Source organism: Osmerus mordax, chromosome 5 (genome assembly GCF_038355195.1).
Source record: "Osmerus mordax isolate fOsmMor3 chromosome 5, fOsmMor3.pri, whole genome shotgun sequence".
In the NCBI taxonomy this organism is placed as follows: Eukaryota; Metazoa; Chordata; class Actinopteri; order Osmeriformes; family Osmeridae; genus Osmerus; species Osmerus mordax.
In genome coordinates this window covers 19358286-19377075 of record NC_090054.1, presented here as the reverse complement: position 1 = coordinate 19377075, position 18790 = coordinate 19358286, and the positions used below count along the sequence as shown (strand labels likewise).

The following is an 18790-nucleotide window of genomic DNA, read 5'->3' as shown; positions in this document are numbered from 1 at the left end:
TCATAGCACAATGTAGGACAAAAACCGATTGACACTCACAAACATTCTAAAGGATTGTCGGATTGTGTTTTTGGGTGACAGTTCCCTCTTGCCAAGTCAGCACTTATCATAGCGCACCGTTATAGCTTAACCCACGTACCTGTTCTATGTCGACAAACAGTGTTTTTTGCAGGAAGAAAAAAAACAAGCAAACAATAATGTGCCATAAATAGAGCATTTAAATCGCTAAATGTATCTAACATCAACTGTTAATATCCGTTATTTTTTCTTCTTGGAATGAAGGCGTGTACACTTGCTACATTAGCTTCATGACAACAATATTTTATATTATGTCACCAAGACAAGAGTTGTTGAAGAACATATTAAAAAAAATCTAATTTTGCCATCTCTCTCTCCAATTGTGGACATCAAACCATTTAAAGTGCATCGACATAATAAGCATGGCATGAAAAGAGAAGTACCACCAAATCTCACTTTTAACAATGAACGCTCTGAAAAAAGTCCTGGAGTGTTGAAAAAAAAAAAAAAAAAAAACTTTCAGATTAAAAGTCCCAGTGAGAGACGGTGACTCAGCAGGTCTTGGGCGTGTCCTGTTTACTGAGCAGGGCTTCCAGTAGGCGGAGCTTACCTTTGAGGGTTTTGTACTGGCAGTACTCCTCTGCCATTGGTCCACGGTCCTCCTTCTGGACACTCCTAGTGAGACCAACATGTACACACACACTTCAGCGTTTCTGACTGCATAAGCTGCAGCCACCCTCATTACTGGTCTAGTTCCTGTGTTGCCTTATTCAGATAGCTTTGTACACTGTATATTGTAATCAGAACAGACACATTGTATTTTACTTTTGACAACAACAAAAAAACTATGGATTAGCTCGATGTACAGAGCAAAAGATGTGTACAGTTCAGAGCTGTGGTCTCTGCTTCTATGTGGTGTTGACGTTAAGTGAGTGTGCATCTCGCTGGTCTATCATTCTGATGGGGGGGGGGGGGGGGGTTAGCCTTTATTGTGGATGTTTTTGTTTTTCACATGGCATTGTTGAAACTATGAAAACCAAATGTTCAAGTTTGTTAAAAGATGAATAAAAAAAAAAAGGCAAAAGGAGAAGTGAAAGGCAGTGAGGTCTGGTGTTGCTCTCACCGGCCCGTCTGGGAGTAGAAGGTCTCCTCGAAGCCCCGTAACAGCAGGCGGACTCTCCTCTTCTCAGCCCGCGTGGCCTTCAGCTGCTCCAGAAGCTCCGCCCTGCAGAGGGGCGGGGCCAGAGGAGATACACACACTCATTGAGATTGTGTGGCAGAGCGTGTGTGTGGCAGTGTGTGTGTGTGTGTGTGTAGATACTGACTAAAAACGTCACATTTATAATAATTAAAACTTCCACACCTCATATTAATTGGAAGGAGGGGTGGGGTTAGTTGATCTGTACCTTGGTGCCTCGTGGAGAGTTGCTATGGTGACGCTGGGAGCCTGAAGACCTTTGACCTCGTCCAGAGGGGACACCAGGGGCGTGTCGGTCGCATCCTGGAGCGGCACACGCAGAGAGTCGTCTGAGGGCGCGCGTGGTGGCGCCGGGGCGAGGGGCAGGGGGCCGGCCTTCACACACTCTTCATCAGAACCCTCCTCTTCCTCCTGCGGGTACACACACACCGTAAGCAAGGCTTCTGACGGTTGAGGTGTGTGTGTGTGTGAGAGAGCTTGTGTGTGTGTGACAGTGATCGTGTGAGTGCAGCAGAGAGGGAGAGAGAGAGGGAGAGTGAGACGGAGAGGAGAGGGAGAGAGACACTCACTATGGTGGTGATGAACGGCGTTGTGCACAGAAGCTGCTTGACCAGGCGGTAGCGATCGTACAGAGGCTTCATCAGGGCTCGCTCCTGTCTGGAGCTCTGCACGCACACACACACACACACACAGGGTGGGGGGGCAATGCACATGGTCCTTTTTACGTGTTCATAATCACCATGTATGACCCTGATGAAGATGCAGCACGTGTGGTCTCCTCACCGGCCGTCCATGCTGGCTCTCAAAGTACAACAGGCACTTCTGCAGGCTGATCTTCTCCAGAGCTGTTTGAGCCTGGTTCATCTCCTGGAACGACACACACACGCACACACAGCTGTAGTCAGGAAAGACCTGAGATGCACCGAACCACACAAGTACTACCCCCCCCCCCCCCCATGTGGGGCAGGAAGCTCCTGTACCCCCCCCCCCCCCCCCCCATGTCCCCCTGTGGGGCAGGAAGCTCCTGTACCCCCCCCACCTGTGGGGCAGGAAGCTCCTGTACCTTGATCTCGTCTGGCAGGTGGAGCTCCTCCCGCCGCTCTCTCAGCCTGCGCGTCAGGGTCAGGACGGTCTCCTCCAGCGAGGGCCGGCTGTTGTTGCTGTTGTGCTGCTGCTCCACCACCCTCTGCTGGCCGCTGGCGGCTCTGCAGGAACCCAGAGCTCCATCCTGATCCCTCAGCCCCTCCACACACTGACGTAGCTTCAGCTCTGGATGGAGGGAGGGAGGGGCTTACAAACAATACTGTACATAGGAATGTTTATGAACATGGTGATCAGACAAGTCCAGACCAGTCCAGACTGTAAACCTGGAGAACCTTTCACCTTTGAGCTGCTTGCGTGACCTGGTGATCTCCTTCATCAGCCGGGACATCTCTGGGTGGGCTGTCTTATCGTTATGAGCCGGCTGCCACAAACACATTCACCAAGGAAACAGCACGTCAAGGACAAAGCTAGAATCACCACTTTTCTGTCATTCATGACCAGTAGAAGCAACATCCTCCTGTTGATCTATCTGTGGTGTCATGAGGAGAGAACAGGACCGGGGTTAAAGAGCTGAGGGCGTAGTGACCCATGTTGTCCAGCAGAGAGAGCTGTTTCCTCCTGATATTCACACACGTTACACTGTTGTTACACTGTTATTATACTGTTATGTTGTTATTATACTGTTTTTACATTGTTGTTATTGTGTTGTTATTACACTGCTGTTACACTGATATTATGTTGTTATTACACCGTTGTAGAGGGAGTTAGCGATGTCGACATTACTGAGAATAGAGACATTCCTGATCACCCATGGCCATATGAGGGAGATGTTCCAAATTGTCGGCGTCAAAAAGGATTCCTGGCGAATGCGCCTCTAGTGTTTTTGTATTAATGTATTAAATTGATGTGAGGTCCAGTTACCAGTGTGACACTAAAACAGGTGGTAGTAATGGATACTTTGTACTTAAGTATATGTCAGAGCCCGTAATTCTTTAACTTGAGTGAAAAAGTTTAGTCAGGACACAACCCCTGCCTGAAGTCATTGGAAAACAAACCAACTAGACCTCGTTTCAGAGGTCTAGTTGAAATAAGTAGACGAGGAGGTAGCACTCACACAAACCAGGCGAAGCATTCATGAAGCACTCACACAAACCAGGCAAAGCATTCATGAAGCACTCACACAAACCAGGCAAAGCATTCATGAAGCACTCACACAAACCAGGCGAAGCATTCATGAAGCACTCACACAAACCAGGCAAAGCCTTCATGAAGCACTCACACAAACCAGGCAAAGCATTCATGAAGCACTCACACAAACCAGGCGAAGCATTCATGAAGCACTCACACAAACCAGGCGAAGCCTTCATGAAGCACTCAAACAAACAAGGCAAAGCATTCATGAAGCACTCACACAAACCAGGCAAAGCATTCATGAAGCAATCACACAAACAAGGCAAAGCATTCATGAAGCAATCACACAAGCAAGGCAAAGCTAAACTGTAACTGCAGCCATCCATCCCTCTCGTGCTGCAGGCTGAAACGCGACATGACTCGACATTTCCTAAGAAGCCGGCAGCCATGTTGTCCTCTCACCCTGTAGTGGCGCTCTTGCTCGAAGCGCTCCTCAAAGCGTCTGATCCTCTTCCTCAGCTGGTGGACGTGTCTGTTCAGCATGGTGACTGACAGCGCCTCGGGAGCGCCCTCCGCTGGCAGGGACCTCACAGTGCAGCGAGCCCTGGACACCACAACACACTTTTACATTTAGTCATTTAGCAGACAGAGCGACTTACAGTTAGTACAGAGACATTCTCCCCGAGGCAAGTAGGGTGAAGTGCCTTGCACAACGTCATATTGCACGGTCGGGAATCGAACCAACAACCTTCTGATTACTAGCCCGACTCCCTAACCGCTCAGCCATCTGACACACATTCATCACTGAGTGTCCTGATGCAGGCAAGTATTGACTCCAACCCGGAGTCCACAAATAGACTCCAGGTTGACTAACTCAATAAATACTTATACTTAATAAAGTATTACTTATAAGTATAACCTTATATAAAGTATAAGTATTTGCACCTTATATACTTTGTGCTTTTAATTATACGCATGTTTTTTTATACTACTTGAATATTTATACTATTATAATTTATACTTATACTACTCCCCCCCCCCTACACACACACACACAGACACATTGCTCCACAGCTTACATCCTGATCTGTGCGCAAGGGGGGGAGGGCGCGCTGTCGGGGTCTGTGTTGAAGCGCTGACTCAGGCTGAGGCTGGAACATCGAGGGGACGGCAGGGGGCAATCTCCCGCCGCGATGTGCAGGAGCAGGGGGCTGGAGCAGGGGGAAAACTGGGTCTGGGGGTCTGGACCTTCACCCCCCTCGGAGGTAGAAGTGGAGAGCTGCTGGACTGGGGCGGGTTCTGGAGTAGAGAGAGAGAAGAGGGTACATACTGTGTTAAGAGACAATGTCATACATTTGATATAATCAATTTCATACATTTCCTATTGTCTTTTATTTACAGTGAGAATGCATGGAGACTGTTACAACAGAGAGGTCTGAACAAACAAGTTGTTGCTGACCACCTGCCATTCAAAAACAAACAACCAGCACCAGGGCTGTACAAGGTAGCTGTTGCTGTGTGCTGTGTGCTGCTGTGTCCTGTGTCCTGTGTGCTGTGTGCTGCTGTGTCCTGTGTTGCTGTGTGCTGTGTGCTGCTGTGTCATGTGTGCTGTGTCCTGTGTGCTGTGTCCTGTGTCCTGTGTGCTGTGTCCTGTGCTGTGTGCTGTGTTCTGTGTCCTGTGTGCTGTGTCCTTTGCTGTGTTCTGTGTCCTGTGTGCTGTGTGCTGTGTCCTGTGTCCTGTGCTGTGTGCTGTGTTCTGTGTGCTGTGTCCTGTGCTGTGTTCTGTGTGCTGTGTGCTGTGTCCTGTGCTGTGTGCTGTGTCCTGTGCGCTGTGTGCTGTGTCCTGTGTGCTGTGTCCTGTGTGCTGTGTGCTGTGTCCTGTGTGGCTGTGCGCTGTGTGCTGTGTCCTGTGTGCTGTGTGCTGTGTCCTGTGTGCTGTGTGCTGTGCGCTGTGCCAGACAGCCTCCTGGTTTCTGATCCCCTAGACTGCTGCGCCACACCTGCCCACAGCCAGCACACACAGCTTTCACCACGCAGAGACGCATGTCAACATTCAACCACTGAGTATCAAGAACAAAAAAATGACATGCACTATGATGAAAGGGTCCGAGGCTCGGTGGTATGGAGGAAAGTGAGGGGGAATGGATTTGATGCTGGGGGAGAGGGGGAGAGGGGTGGATATCAGTCCTCTTACCTGTGTGTGGAGGGGTGATGATCCGGTCCTGGGGAGGAGGAGTGTGGAGGTAGGAAGCAGGCGGGCTTGGGGGGTCTTTGACACAGGGGCCAGGTGAGGATCGTGTTCCGGGGTCCTCTCTGGGGGGTCGGTCCTCCGGGGGCGGGGGGCCCAACTCAGTTTCCAGGGCCTGCTGCTTCAGGGAGGGGCTCTGGAAACAGAAGCAGAACATGTCCTCAGGATGAGATGGAGGAGGCCAGGAAGAACTCCCCTCGCTGTGCCCGAGGAGGAGGAGGAGCTGAAGGATCCTGGAGCTCAGAGCTGGTCCTGATCTGGGGGTGAGGGGGGCCGTTCCTCTGACACCTCAGTGGTTACAGCGTTGAGGGAGAGAGGGGCGAGTGAGGTTAGCCCTAAATCAGTCTTGTAACTGGGGCTTGGCTCAGCGCTTCTCTCCCCCCTCAGGTCTGGATCGCCTCACTACCTCCACAGACACAGTCTGATTTCGACGCGTCAGCCTTTCCAAGTTCAATTCATTCCCATCGGAAATTCCTGAATTCGATGCAGAGTCAGTGTCGCTGTGAGTCACTCCCCGCTCCGGTGAGTCTGCTCTCCCAGTCTGGTCGGCGTTCCCCGTCCGACGCTCCGCTCTCCCTCGGATGGGTTATTCACGGCGCACTGGGAAGCACCTGGAAAAACCATGCACCGAGGCGTTTCCGTGGCAACGTCGACGAGGCTTAGCTTGTCTTGCCGGCATAGCGGGTGGTCAGAAGACCGAGGCTGTGTGTGTGTGTGTGCTCTGTGTGTGTGCTTTGTGTGTGTGCAGTGTTAAGGGGGGCTGCTATGTGAGAAGCTGCCTCTCTAAACCCTGCTTTGATGTCGAGGCGGTTTTATACGTGTAAACATGGGCTGGGGCTGAGGGGGGGGGGGGGGGGGGCTGGGGTACACGTGGGCTTCATTCTGTCTCCGCTGACATCTAAATATGCTGCGGCTGAAGCCCCCTCCCTCCCCTCCCTCCCCTCCCTCCCCTCCCCTCCCTCCCCTCCCCTCCCTCCCCTCCCCGATGCTCTTGCTGCTCATTCATTAAAAAAACCCTACGGTTGTGTGCGTCAGAGATGTCGTAGGAGAAGGGAGAGGCTGCTGAACAGTAACACACACAGGCATGGGAAACGCTGGTGTGCTCCAAACACACACACACACGCAAACACACACAAACACATACAAACACACGCAAACACACACAAACACACACAAACACACACAAACACACACAAACACACAAACACACACAAACACACACAAACACACACAAACACACAAACACACACAAACACACACAAACACACACAAACACACAAACACACACAAACACACAAACACACACAAACACACACAAACACACAAACACACAAACACACACAAACACACACAAACACACAAACACACAAACACACACAAACACACAGCCCCCACACAGAGGAGACAACCAGGGGGGGGGGTTTAGTCCCCATACATTTGAACCCTTTGCCCTGGCTCCGTACCACACAGAAAGAGATCAACAAGAGAAGAAGACAAGAGACAGAGACAAAGAGACAGAGAGAAAACAACAGTATACTCACGTCATCACAACACAAGCTGCAGCCATCTTCTCCTCCTCCTCGCTCCTAGGCAGAGACAAACATGATTAGTCACCTCACCCACACTATAACTCTCCCATACACACACACACACACACTCGCAAAAGCCAACTTTCAAATGAAAAAAGAAATACACACAGAGTGAGCTAATTAGGAGAATGACCCCTATCTAAATTGAAATCATTGCCTGCAGACTGGAATTTAATTAGCCAATTATCCAGCCGTTTAAACTCCACTTCAACCGCGGATGCGTTCATTCTGAGTACATTTTGCATCCGGCCAGGCAGACGCGTTCATCGCCCTAATCGTCGCTCTCGCTGTTACAAGCTGTACCTCGACGCTGTACTACGTCTTGCCGTCGCCCTGGTGACGCACTCATGACCCCCCCCCCCCCCCACCCCGAGAAGTTTTAGTAGTTTTTACCTTCTCCGCATCTGTGAGCTCCAAGCGTCCGCATGTCACTCTGCAAACAAGCAACGCAAAGTCAACCAGAGTATCATCCTGTTACGTGTCTACTAAGGAGTCAGGTGGCTGAGCGGTTAGGGAATCGGGCTAGCTTTCATGTCAACTGCACCTAAAACCACTTCAGAAAGCCAGAACCAGTACCCCTGGTAACCATGTCGACATTTCATACTAGCTCTGCTCTGCTATCTCCTATACCATATCAGTTATGGCCCTGTTTTCCGAGAGAGAGACCTGCTACAATATCTCCCTGGAACCATCATCTCCATTAACAACATCTATGGAGCTGTCTGGTCGAGGGCCTGCCATGGGGCCCAGGTGCCACCCTACTGTGGGTCGTGGGGCAGGGTGCCACCCTGCTGTGGGTCGTGGGGCAGGGTGGCACCCTGCTGTGGGTCGTGGGGCAGGGTGGCACCCTGCTGTGGGTCGTGGGGCAGGGTGGCACCCTGCTGTGGGTCGTGGGGCAGGGTGGCACCCTGCTGTGGGTCGTGGGGCAGGGTGGCACCCTGCTGTGGGTCGTGGGGCAGGGTGGCACCCTGCTGTGGGTCGTGGGGCAGGGTGGCACCCTGCTGTGGGTCGTGGGGCAGGGTGGCACCCTGCTGTGGGTCGTGGGGCAGGGTGCCACCCTGCTGTGGGTCGTGGGGCAGGGTGGCACCCTGCTGTGGGTCGTGGGGCAGGGTGGCACCCTGCTGTGGGTCGTGGGGCAGGGTGGCACCCTGCTGTGGGTCGTGGGGCAGGGTGGCACCCTGCTGTGGGTCGTGGGGCAGGGTGGCACCCTGCTGTGGGTCGTGGGGCAGGGTGGCACCCTGCTGTGGGTCGTGGGGCAGGATGGCACCCTGCTGTGGGTCGTGGGGCAGGGTGCCACCCTGCTGTGGGTCGTGGGGCAGGGTGCCTTGTCCAGGGAGGGCAGCAGTTATTGGGACTGGAGTCAGACTGGAGTCAGACTGGAGCTGTATCAGCAGGCTGTACTGTGTTCTGCTAACCTACTTACTGAGCTGAGCCGAGAAACAGCTAGAAGAGAGAGCAGGAGCCCGAGGAAGGGATTATCCTCACCACGACACCAAAACACACAACATACCACAACACACCACAACACACCACAACACACCACAACACACCCCAACACACCACAACACAACACAACACACAACCAAGCAGAGAGAAGGCCTTGCATTGAGGCTGGGTCTCACTCTGCTGATTCTACCCTGTGGCAGACGGATGCCTTCAGATCTGGCTGTGTCCTACTAATATTGATGTGGAGTTTTTGAAAGGAGGCAAGAAGGATCAAGAAACCATACCCCCTCACCTCTCGCTGTGCTGACTGTGGGTTGGGACTCGGTTCTGGGCCTGGGTCTGGGCCTGGCTGCTCTCTGACCAGCCTCTGGGTTGCTCAGACCTCCACATGTCCTGATTCAGATCCCCAGAAACCTAAAATACAACACATCTATTAGAACACTCCACAAAGACTCTGAATACATCTTTCACCCTGCACCCTGTTTAAAACAGCAGAATCTACATGTCATGTCTAATTATAGATGTGAAGGTACAATTTGACAGTTTCATATTTCACTTCATAATATTCACTGCTAATTGCACCCGCTTCTGTTAAACTAAAGAGAGAGAGAGAGAGAGAGAGAAGAGAGAGAGAGAGAGAGAGAGAGAGAGAGAGAGAGAGAGAGAGAGAGAGAGAGAGAGAGAGAGAGAGAGAGAGAAAGTGCATCTGCAATACCCACCAGATAACAGTCCTCTTTGAAAACTGTTCCTAGATCAGTGGAGCAGAGAGACACAGAATCAGCCTCTCCATCTCTTCCTCTTTCTAGCAGGTGTGAGACCAGCCGCTGGGCACTGCTCTCACTGCCAACACCCAGGAGGTCGGGTCTGAAGAGTGAGAGAGGAGAGGGAAGAGACAGAGAAAGAAATATGAGGCCAAAATAAATGCTTTACATTGCTAGCTTAAGAGTATAAACTCTTTTTACTGTATTTTAATATATTCCCGAGTCTAAATCATCCTAGACTAAATGGATTTAAAATGTTTACTTAACGTTGACATAAGTGTTTGGGTGTGGCTAACGAACACATTATAAGGAAAAGAAATATCACTAAAAGGTTATTGTTTGTTCTAGTTATGCATCTGGAATAACAAGCCTCTTCCTGAGGTCGTTCACGTCTGTGACATCATTAACAAGAAAGGATTCACTCTGAATTGAACAAAATAAATACAACAGGCAGCATGACAGGGAACTTACTGGCCCCAAATCAACATCCACTACAAGGGACATTAAAGTTAAAATTAGTCAAATTAATAACAATATTTCAATCAAAGATAAATTAGCCTAAAATTAGTTTTCATCCAGTCCATTCTGAGGTATTCAAGGTAAAATTAAAGGTAAAATTAGTCAGATTAATAACAATATTTCAATCAAAGATAAATTAGCCTAAAATTAGTTTTCATCCAGTCCATTCTGAGGTATTCAAGGTAAAATTAAAGGTAAAATTAGTCAAATTAATAACAATATTTCAATCAAAGATAAATTAGCCTAAAATTAGTTTTCATCCAGTCCATTCTGAGGTATTCAAGGTAAAATTAAAGGTAAAATTAGTCAAATTAATAACAATATTTCAATCAAAGATAAATTAGCCTAAAATTAGTTTTCATCCAGTCCATTCTGAGGTATTCAAGGTAAAATTAAAGGTAAAATTAGTCAAATTAATAACAATATTTCAATCAAAGATAAATTAGCCTAAAATTAGTTTTCATCCAGTCCATTCTGAGGTATTCAAGGTAAAATTAAAGGTAAAATTAGTCAAATTAATAACAATATTTCAATCAAAGATAAATTAGCCTAAAATTAGTTTTCATCCAGTCCATTCTGAGGTATTCAAGGCCCCCCCCCCCGATGTATGAGAAACAATAAATTTATAAATCTTTACATACAACTATTCAAAAGCAGTCAAACTCTGCATTCCTACCAGCAAGCTGATCGAGGTGTAAACGCTCATGTCTTACTTGCACAGGTCTGTCACATCCTGTCGGCCCTCTGGGAGACTGAAGCACAGCAGACAGGAGAACATCGGGCACCGGACTGCTGCTCTACTTTCTACACGCACTATTTCTACGTCTCTTTTCAGATTAAAAGCGTCTGCTCAATGAGTGAAAAGGCTAGATGTCGGAGCAGAACACACACTCAGCTCAGGGCCCAGAGGAGTCGGCATCTGATGTGGGCTTGTGGTTTTAGACAGAGAAGAGGGGGGGTCAGGAAGGGAGAAGCCAGTGATACCCAGAGGCACAGCACTAGAACAGAAACAATCCGCCCTCCACATGAGCCTACACACACACACACACAGTCAGAAAGGACGAGTGACGCGACACTGTGTGTTCCGGTCATTGGTCATTTTCAGGGGTCGGCCAATAGGAGCGCTGGCTCTGAGGTGGAAGTAGGTCAGACCGTGTCAGAAGACTAACGATGATGTCATAGAGCCTAGCCCTTCCCCCTCGCAGTCCTCAGATAGAGACTCTCTGCTGAGTGCCCCAGCGTTCGTAGGCAGACATCTGAAGATACCATAGATGAGAGAGATCTGAGTCATGACTCACTAAGGATTGATGGGGAGGGGAGGGGGGAGGGGCAGGAGAGGAGGCAAGACAGACCTCCATACATCACAGAGAGAGAGAGGAGAGCCTGGACATATATCTGGACTGTAGTCACATCATGGCTAGCTGACCATAAATCTCAGCCCTGCACACACACACAGATACAGACGCTCAAGTGAACATACACACACACACACGGACGCCAGACAGGCCCAGACAGCCTGGGTATAATTAGACCCAAACGTGACGAAGTAGGAGAGTGAAGACAGTCTCTGGCTCTCGGTCTGACACATGGTCCCTGAGTGGGATCATTCTGGGGTCGAGTGCAATACTGGCCAGAGAGCGTTGCGGTCAGCGCTGACCAGGGACGTTCTGGTGTGGTCTAGTTACCCAAACCACACACACTTGAGAGCTCTAACTGGACCAGAGGGCTGCAGACCAGAGGGCTGCAGACCAGGACATGTGTTTCCCCAGAGAGCCTTGTTAACAGCCCTCACCACCAGAGAAGAAGCAGCGTGAGGATGGGCCTGACATGGAGAGACCAGGGAGAGTCTGGCACATAGGCACATCTCAGATACCAGCCCAATATACCAAGTCCTGTGTCAGTGAATGTGATGGAACGTGTGTGTGTGTGTGTGTCCTGCTGTGTACGTACCCACAGGGCACACAGGCACCAGACTACAATGAAGACAAAGTCTCTGGTCTTGTCAGCGTATACAGACTACAGTGTAGGACAACTGACCCAGAGAGAGAGAGAGAGAGAGAGAGAGAGAGAGAGAGAGAGAGAGAGAGAGAGAGAGAGAGAGAGAGAGAGAGAGAGAGATAGAGCGATGACCTTTCCATCTCTTTCTCTTTACTTTAGTACAAACCAACCTAGAGGCTTCAGCTCACACACACACACACACACACACAACAGTGAACGTTCAGGTACACACACTGGGGTGCACAGCCGTGAATCACTGAGTTCACGTGAACACGCAGTCACGTGCGGTCCCGACGGACTGGAGGAGCAAACATGGTAATGAGGTGCTCTCGCTGCATGCCAAGTACTTGGTAATCACATTCAAGACACAAAAATAGACATTTCTATTTTGCACTTGCTAACGGGCGAAGCCTCCAAGTTTTAGAGTAAAAAGTAACTTGGGAACAGATGGCTGCAACACGCTGATTTATCTTAGGGACCAATTTGTCATTGTTCCACTTTCCGGCTCTTTCCAGCAGCAACGTGGGAGGATACATGTTCCTCACGGTTCACTGGAGAGTAACGCTGCAAATATACATTCTCATTTCATATCCTGGCTATCACGCACAACAAACATAAGATAGTCTACGAAGCTACCATGGAGCAAGGCAGAAGGTAACAAGAAAACATTTAAAAAAACACCAGAAACTTTTTGTGTCGGGTTGTGTGTGAAAACAGATTGAAAACATATTTTGTTTTTGTTTTGAAAGGTTTAAAAATGTGTATGGAAGACAGAGAGATTCCCTGACCGGACTGGAGGGCCTGCAATGGCAGCTCAACAGAGCTGTTCATCATTAGACCAACATGTGTGCTGTTCTGACCTGTAAGAGGCAGACAGTTTCAACAGCTTGTCACCTATCCTGACCATCACACTTAGCTCCTGCTGAGCCATAGAAACGAAGAAGAACTCATGAATTGCTGTAACAAGGGAGTGAGTGAACAAACTGATGTTCAACAACATTAAAGTGCGATGTGAGAAGCTATTCTAATGACACAGAGGTAGAGTGTTTCAGGTTCTCTGACAGCAGCATGGCTAGATGCATTGGGGGTCAGATGGCTGAGCGGTTAGGGAATTGGGCAAGTAATCAGAAGGTTGTTGGTTCGATTCAGGCCGTGCCAAATGACGTTGTGTCCTTGGGCAAGGCACTTCACCCTACTTTCCTCGGGGTGAATGTCCCTGTACTTACTGTAAGTCGCTCTGGATAAGAGCGTCTGCTAAATGACTAAAATGTAAATGTAAATGTAGAACATGTCTGTATATAGAGCCTGACTCTATATACAGACACACACGCTGTGTGATTCACGGCCACAGTTTCAGAGCAGGTCCGCTGTCAGCAGCTCAGCCCTGAGGGAAAGCACATTTCTGACTTGCGTGTAACATTTTTGCACAACTGCGCTTTGTGAAAGGGGAGAGGGTTGGCCAGGAAATTCTGTGGTATTTCCTGTAATCGACATCAAGGGCGAGTCAATATACAATGTGCAGATTTCCGACAGACAAAGGGTCAAACTGCAGACTAACTGCATCGTAAACAGTATGTTTTTCTTTTATTTGCTTACACAAACACACACACACACACAGCCTCTGCTATAGCAGAGACACTTTGTTAGTGCACGCACTGCAAAAACAAGCTCCACAATCATCGACTTGGATAACACAAGATTTCTATCTATTGTACAAGGACACATTCTGTACATAATCAACAACACTTCATAAAGGTTTGCAAGCCACACAGGGCACAAGGTGCAGAGATAGAGCGGTGAATCAAGGCAGAGCACAGCCCCTGAACTCACCACCAACTCATCACCACTGCCACAACAGCTACTTATTGTCAACAAAGCTATTTTTAGACTGTAAATTGCAGATAATCATCAGTCAAGAGAGGACAGGCTGCTCCTCATGTTTATATGAAAAGAGCCTTCTCTGCTAAGCTACAGGGTTGTGTAGGGGTGTATGGGAGCTCAGCCCGGGGCCTGTACCTGGGCAGGTTGGTGAGGGTCCACGTGTGACTGGTGCTGCTGGTGCCTGTGGTGTCCAGGCTGTGGTCGGCCTGCAGCCCAGTCTCGCTGTCCTCTGAGCGCGAGGGGCAGAGATGAGCCTGGAAGGGGCGACACAAAACCAGTTCATCGGTTCAGTAGCTGACATGGAGCCGTCGACGGTCTGCTGTTCTGCCGGCTTAACAGAGTTCAGCGAGGGGTCACGGTCAGGTCACCGCTCGGCTTCTAGAACTGCTTTCGGAATGGGATTTGATAGTTTAAAGTTCACACCGACAGGAAACTGAATTCCACCTTCTTTGTTTAAAGAGCTCAATGTTAATCTGGTAACAGGCTCCGTCAGCCAACTGCAAACTGTAAGACGACGCGATAAATCTCATTTGCCAATACAAGTTTGAGGAAAAAAAAGAAAAGTTAAACTTAGGGAATAAGGGAAAAAATGTCTCTTACCTGTGGAAGAGACAGGGCCGAGAGGGGCGGGGGAGGGGGCGAGGGGGTGGGGTACCAGGCAGGGGGAGGGCGGGGCGGTTGCAGAAGCTCCGGGGGGGGGTGGAGGAGGACAGCCTGGTGTCGGAGCAGGTGCAGCAGTAAGGCGTTACACACACTCTGCTCCTCCAGCATCCTGGGGCTGGCAGGGACCCTGAGGCCAGGGCAGAGACACACACACAGGGGGTTCGGATCCAGTCAACACCCCCTGGTCGCTCCCTCTGATGAGAGCTGGGAGGGAGGCAAAACTCAGGAAGGGTTAGTCAGTGTCTACCGAATAAACCGCTCTGTGACTAAGTCACTCTGGAATCCACATGACAAAGTCAGAGAGTCTGAGACTGTTTCTATTCAGTGTTTGAACCTTCGTTTTTTTTTTTTTTATTGGATGTGCTTATTGAATGTCTATTATGTATCTATAGAGTTCCCCCTAGTGGAGGTGTGGTTGTAGTGCAGGTTACAAGTGTAGTAAGTTACTGATAGTGTCAAAATCTCCAAGCAAGTTAGTGACCTATCTTTCCTCAAAACAATGTAGCCAGCCCATTCAACACCAAACACTGCCCTACATTCCAGCAATTCTGGCTAACCCTCCCTGACCTCTCCAAAAGGCTAGAACCTTTCCGACACACCAGTCAACCTGAGAGTGTCTAATTGTTTTGATGTTTCACGCTGAATGTTTAGGTGGATACCATCTGTTCATGTTTTTTTAGATTGAAGGCAGGAAGGGGGGGAGGGGGGGAAAGCTACACTGAAAAGGGGGTCAGGGGAAACATATGGATATTAATAGTTTGTTTGTGGTTAGTCTGAACGTGGTGGAGGTCAGAGGACCAGATGAGGACTGTCAGAGCTTGCATTACCAGAGGAGGGGGAATGGAACGTGCGTGTTCGTGGAAAGACGGACTTGGAACATAGAGTACTGAACCTTTGGATGACGAGGCTGAGAGAGGGTTATGGAAGAGGTCAAATAAAACCTGTCTCGTGTTAACGGGAGCATGTGTTAGGTATAGAAAAGGCAGGGTCTTTAACCAGGGGATGTAGGCTGGGTATGTGTGACAGTGTGTTTGGAGAAGAGGGGGGGAGAGGACTTACAGTGTGGGGGGACAGGAATGCCCTTGTGGCAGCTGCTGCGCTCTCTCTCTCCTCTCTCTCTTCTCTCTCCTCTCTCTTTCTCTCTCACTGTGTTTCAGTGTCTCTCACTCACCACCAATCTTTTGTACATCTTTGTTTCCCTCTCTTTCTCCCACCCTCTCTCCTCCTCTCTGAACACTTCCAACGTCATACAGAGGCTTAAGACCGTCTGTCTGTACACAACATGTTCTCCTCCAGCCTTCCATCAGCTGTCGTTTTCTCTCGCTCACTAAAATGTACACCTCGACAAAACTCTCAACAAACTCTGCTGGCCATTACATTCCTTGCTTATTTCCAGCATTGGGCAGCCAAGAGGGTGTTGACTGGGTTTAAATAAGAGTCGGGACTGGAGCAGAGCAAGGACAGGGACAGAGACAACTATCTGTGGGTGAACCTCCGGGGGTCATGTTTGTATACTTTGACAGCAGCGTTGCGTAAACTAAGAGGAAGCTGCTGTCGAAACAATGTTCCGTACACCCAAGCAGTCCAACCTGTCAAACCACTCCACACCCATTTCCTAAACACTGCCAACCCTCCACCCTACCCCCCCCCCCCATTATTGCAACTGTCGAAGTCAGCACTAAAGACAACCATGAAACTGCCTCACTAATGTTGTCCTGAGCTAAAGTGCAAGGGGATTTTATAGGGATGATGACACATCATCCGATAAGAGTGAAAGTGTGGCCGTTCTTGTTTTGTACAATCATGTTACGTGCACAATCTTCTATCTTTATAGGTTGTTCTAGTTTAATGGCCTGATATGGCCCTACTGGATGTCTCCAAACTGGTTTAAGAGATAAGCGGGTTGACTGGCAACAATGACTCACTGGAATATACAGGGTCCAAAGACTGTGGCAAGGTTCTCCACTGGCATGTGATTGGACTGGCTGTGAGAGGCCACCCTGGACAGGAAGTGGATGAGGTAGGACAAGATGCTGTGGTTGTCAGCAGGCAGGCTGTTGAACTTCTGTCTCAGGGCCATGTTTAGCTGTGCTCCATCAGCCCCCTCTGAGAAAACAAAACAACAACATGTAAAAAATGTAGACATCTCCAGCCTGAATTAGTCATGGTAAAATAGAATCCACAGGTCAACAGCTAGCCACTGTGAGTGAAACAACATCTAGGTCGTTGGCTATGCCGAGAACACCGTAGGGTTTGTTTCCCAAAGAATCTCTGTCAATACTTTGAGTTCCAGTGCCCTGGTGAGACTAGGTCAGCAGGGTAACACGTTCCACAGTGCATGCTCTATATGAGTGAAGACCAACATTGTGTACATGTTGCATCAACCATGGAGACAGTTGAATTTATGTGGTAAGAGGGTGAAAGTTTTACAGTTTACGGTGTTTTCCCCCAAGGTTGCCCAATTGTCGAAGCCAATATGAGTCGTGCACAGTGAACAAGCAGTGTAAAAATCTATCCTTATCACAACTGTGTCCTGCATTCAATCTGTGGATAAGACCCAGATAACTCAATTGTTATGTTCACTGATCCCTCCTACCTTGCTTGTTACATAATAAAACAGAAATGTTAAAAGGCTGTCAAAGTCAAGTGTTTGGGTGCCAGTAAAAACACAACTTGTTGCCCAGAACCACTGCAATACAAAGGTAACAGTTCTGGACTTGGCTAGGCGTGGTGTCATTCATGTTCTGGGGTCTGGCCCCTGCCCCGGCCCCGGCCTCAGTACCTGCGAGGCTGGCGACCAGGTCCTTGCGCTGGGGCTCCGGTACAAGCGCCCCTGGGAGCTCCCTGAGGAAGAGCTTGAGGAGGGAGGCCACGGTGGGCACGTCTCCCTCCTGCTCCAGGTCCACCACCTCCCCCCTGTCCCACCTCTGCCTCAGGAGCCTGGTCCTCACCACAGAGCCGGACAGACGAAACAGCCCTCTCTGATGCACACCTGGAGGGCGGGAGACGGAAGACAGGAAGAGAGAGAGACGGGATGAGAGAGTAGAGGGGAGAATCTGGAATCTGTGCTACGAGCACATCTGTGTCTGTGTCTGTGTGTGTGTCGACTCTGAGGTTTACCATTTCTATCCAGGTACTCAACCATGTGTTGCAGTACGAGGGGAACCCCACATTCAAGCTGGTTTTCATCCCTAAGTGTTTCCAGGGCAACTCCGAACACAGCGCCAGCCTGGGATCCTCGGTCTGGAACCACAGGCTCAGGGCTGATCTTAGCATTGTGCTTCAGAATTCGCACGGTGGCTGGGTCGTTCTGTAGACAAAACAGAATAAACATGTAAGTGCCTAAAGTTTGAGAGGATATAGCCCACACTGTGAAAGCTGCAATCATCATTATTGCTATATAATATTCTAAAGCTTTAAACTTCTCATTTGTGACTTAGAGACTTTTACATTTTAGGGAAAATCTTTTTCACGGCACTGCGTATAATGTGGAAAGTTACGAATTGTTTCGTGTGGGTGTCCCTGAAACTCTCTAAATAACTAAGACCCTATAAACTACAAGAAAGTGTGAAGTTTCAGTCTCTAGCAACAGTCTGCTCTGCAAATAACTTCATATTGCATTAGGAGGAAACATATATACTAAGCAGTCTTATCTATGTGTTAGAATACATTTGTGCAGCAGCCTCAGGGAAGGAGCCGTGGAGAGCATCACTTGAAAAACGACTACAGTAGATGCTTTCAACTTTGCCAAAAGATGCTGCCTTTTAAATCCACTAAACTGTGTAACTAGGTAGTCCGGTAGTTGCAACTCAGTGTTAATGTTGACCGATAGTCTCTGAAATAAAAAAGTTTAAACTTACACAAAGATATACTGAAGCGCTTGCTCCCATCTGGTCTGACAAAAGAGCTAGCTAGCGTGGCTAACGTTACTGTCCTTGCACTCCAAATTCAGCATCATATAGTCGATCCCCTGTTCTTGAGGTGTTCTTTTCCCCCGATCAATATCTATCGTAAAGGGTACAATATTCTATTTAGTTTGGTATTGCTCATATACATATTATCTAGCTATACAACGGATAAATTAAAATTTCCATTGGTCAGAGTTTAAATGTAGACTAGTCGAATTTCGAGTCAATCTTGATTGCTGCATAGCTAGCTGGTCTCCAATGTTTACATGTTGCTAGTCACGTGACAATAATTATTGTAACTATGGGGATTATCTGAGGAGTTGCCACAAAGAATGTATTGTGTGCTAATCTTTGGTTGCCATAACTGCTGGCCATTGTATGGATAA

At 48.8% G+C, this 18790-nt stretch overlaps 1 protein-coding gene across 1 annotated transcript; it reads right to left on the bottom strand.

The window, feature by feature from the left end:
- Positions 1–192: 192 nt before the first annotated feature.
- LOC136943395 (protein FAM13A-like) lies at positions 193–18484 on the bottom strand. Its single transcript, XM_067236682.1, has 20 exons — positions 18357–18484; positions 17617–17806; positions 17279–17488; positions 16422–16602; positions 14434–14623; positions 13969–14087; positions 9394–9538; positions 8967–9088; positions 7622–7661; positions 7181–7225; positions 5586–5775; positions 4471–4690; positions 3854–3995; positions 2600–2681; positions 2280–2485; positions 2000–2083; positions 1786–1881; positions 1425–1627; positions 1142–1243; positions 193–693 (listed from the first exon to the last, which is right to left on the bottom strand). The coding sequence occupies exons 1-20, from the start codon at positions 18384–18386 to the stop codon at positions 570–572; spliced, it is 2721 nt and encodes a 906-aa protein (XP_067092783.1). The 5' UTR covers positions 18387–18484; the 3' UTR covers positions 193–569.
- Between the last annotated feature and the right edge of the window lie 306 nt (positions 18485–18790).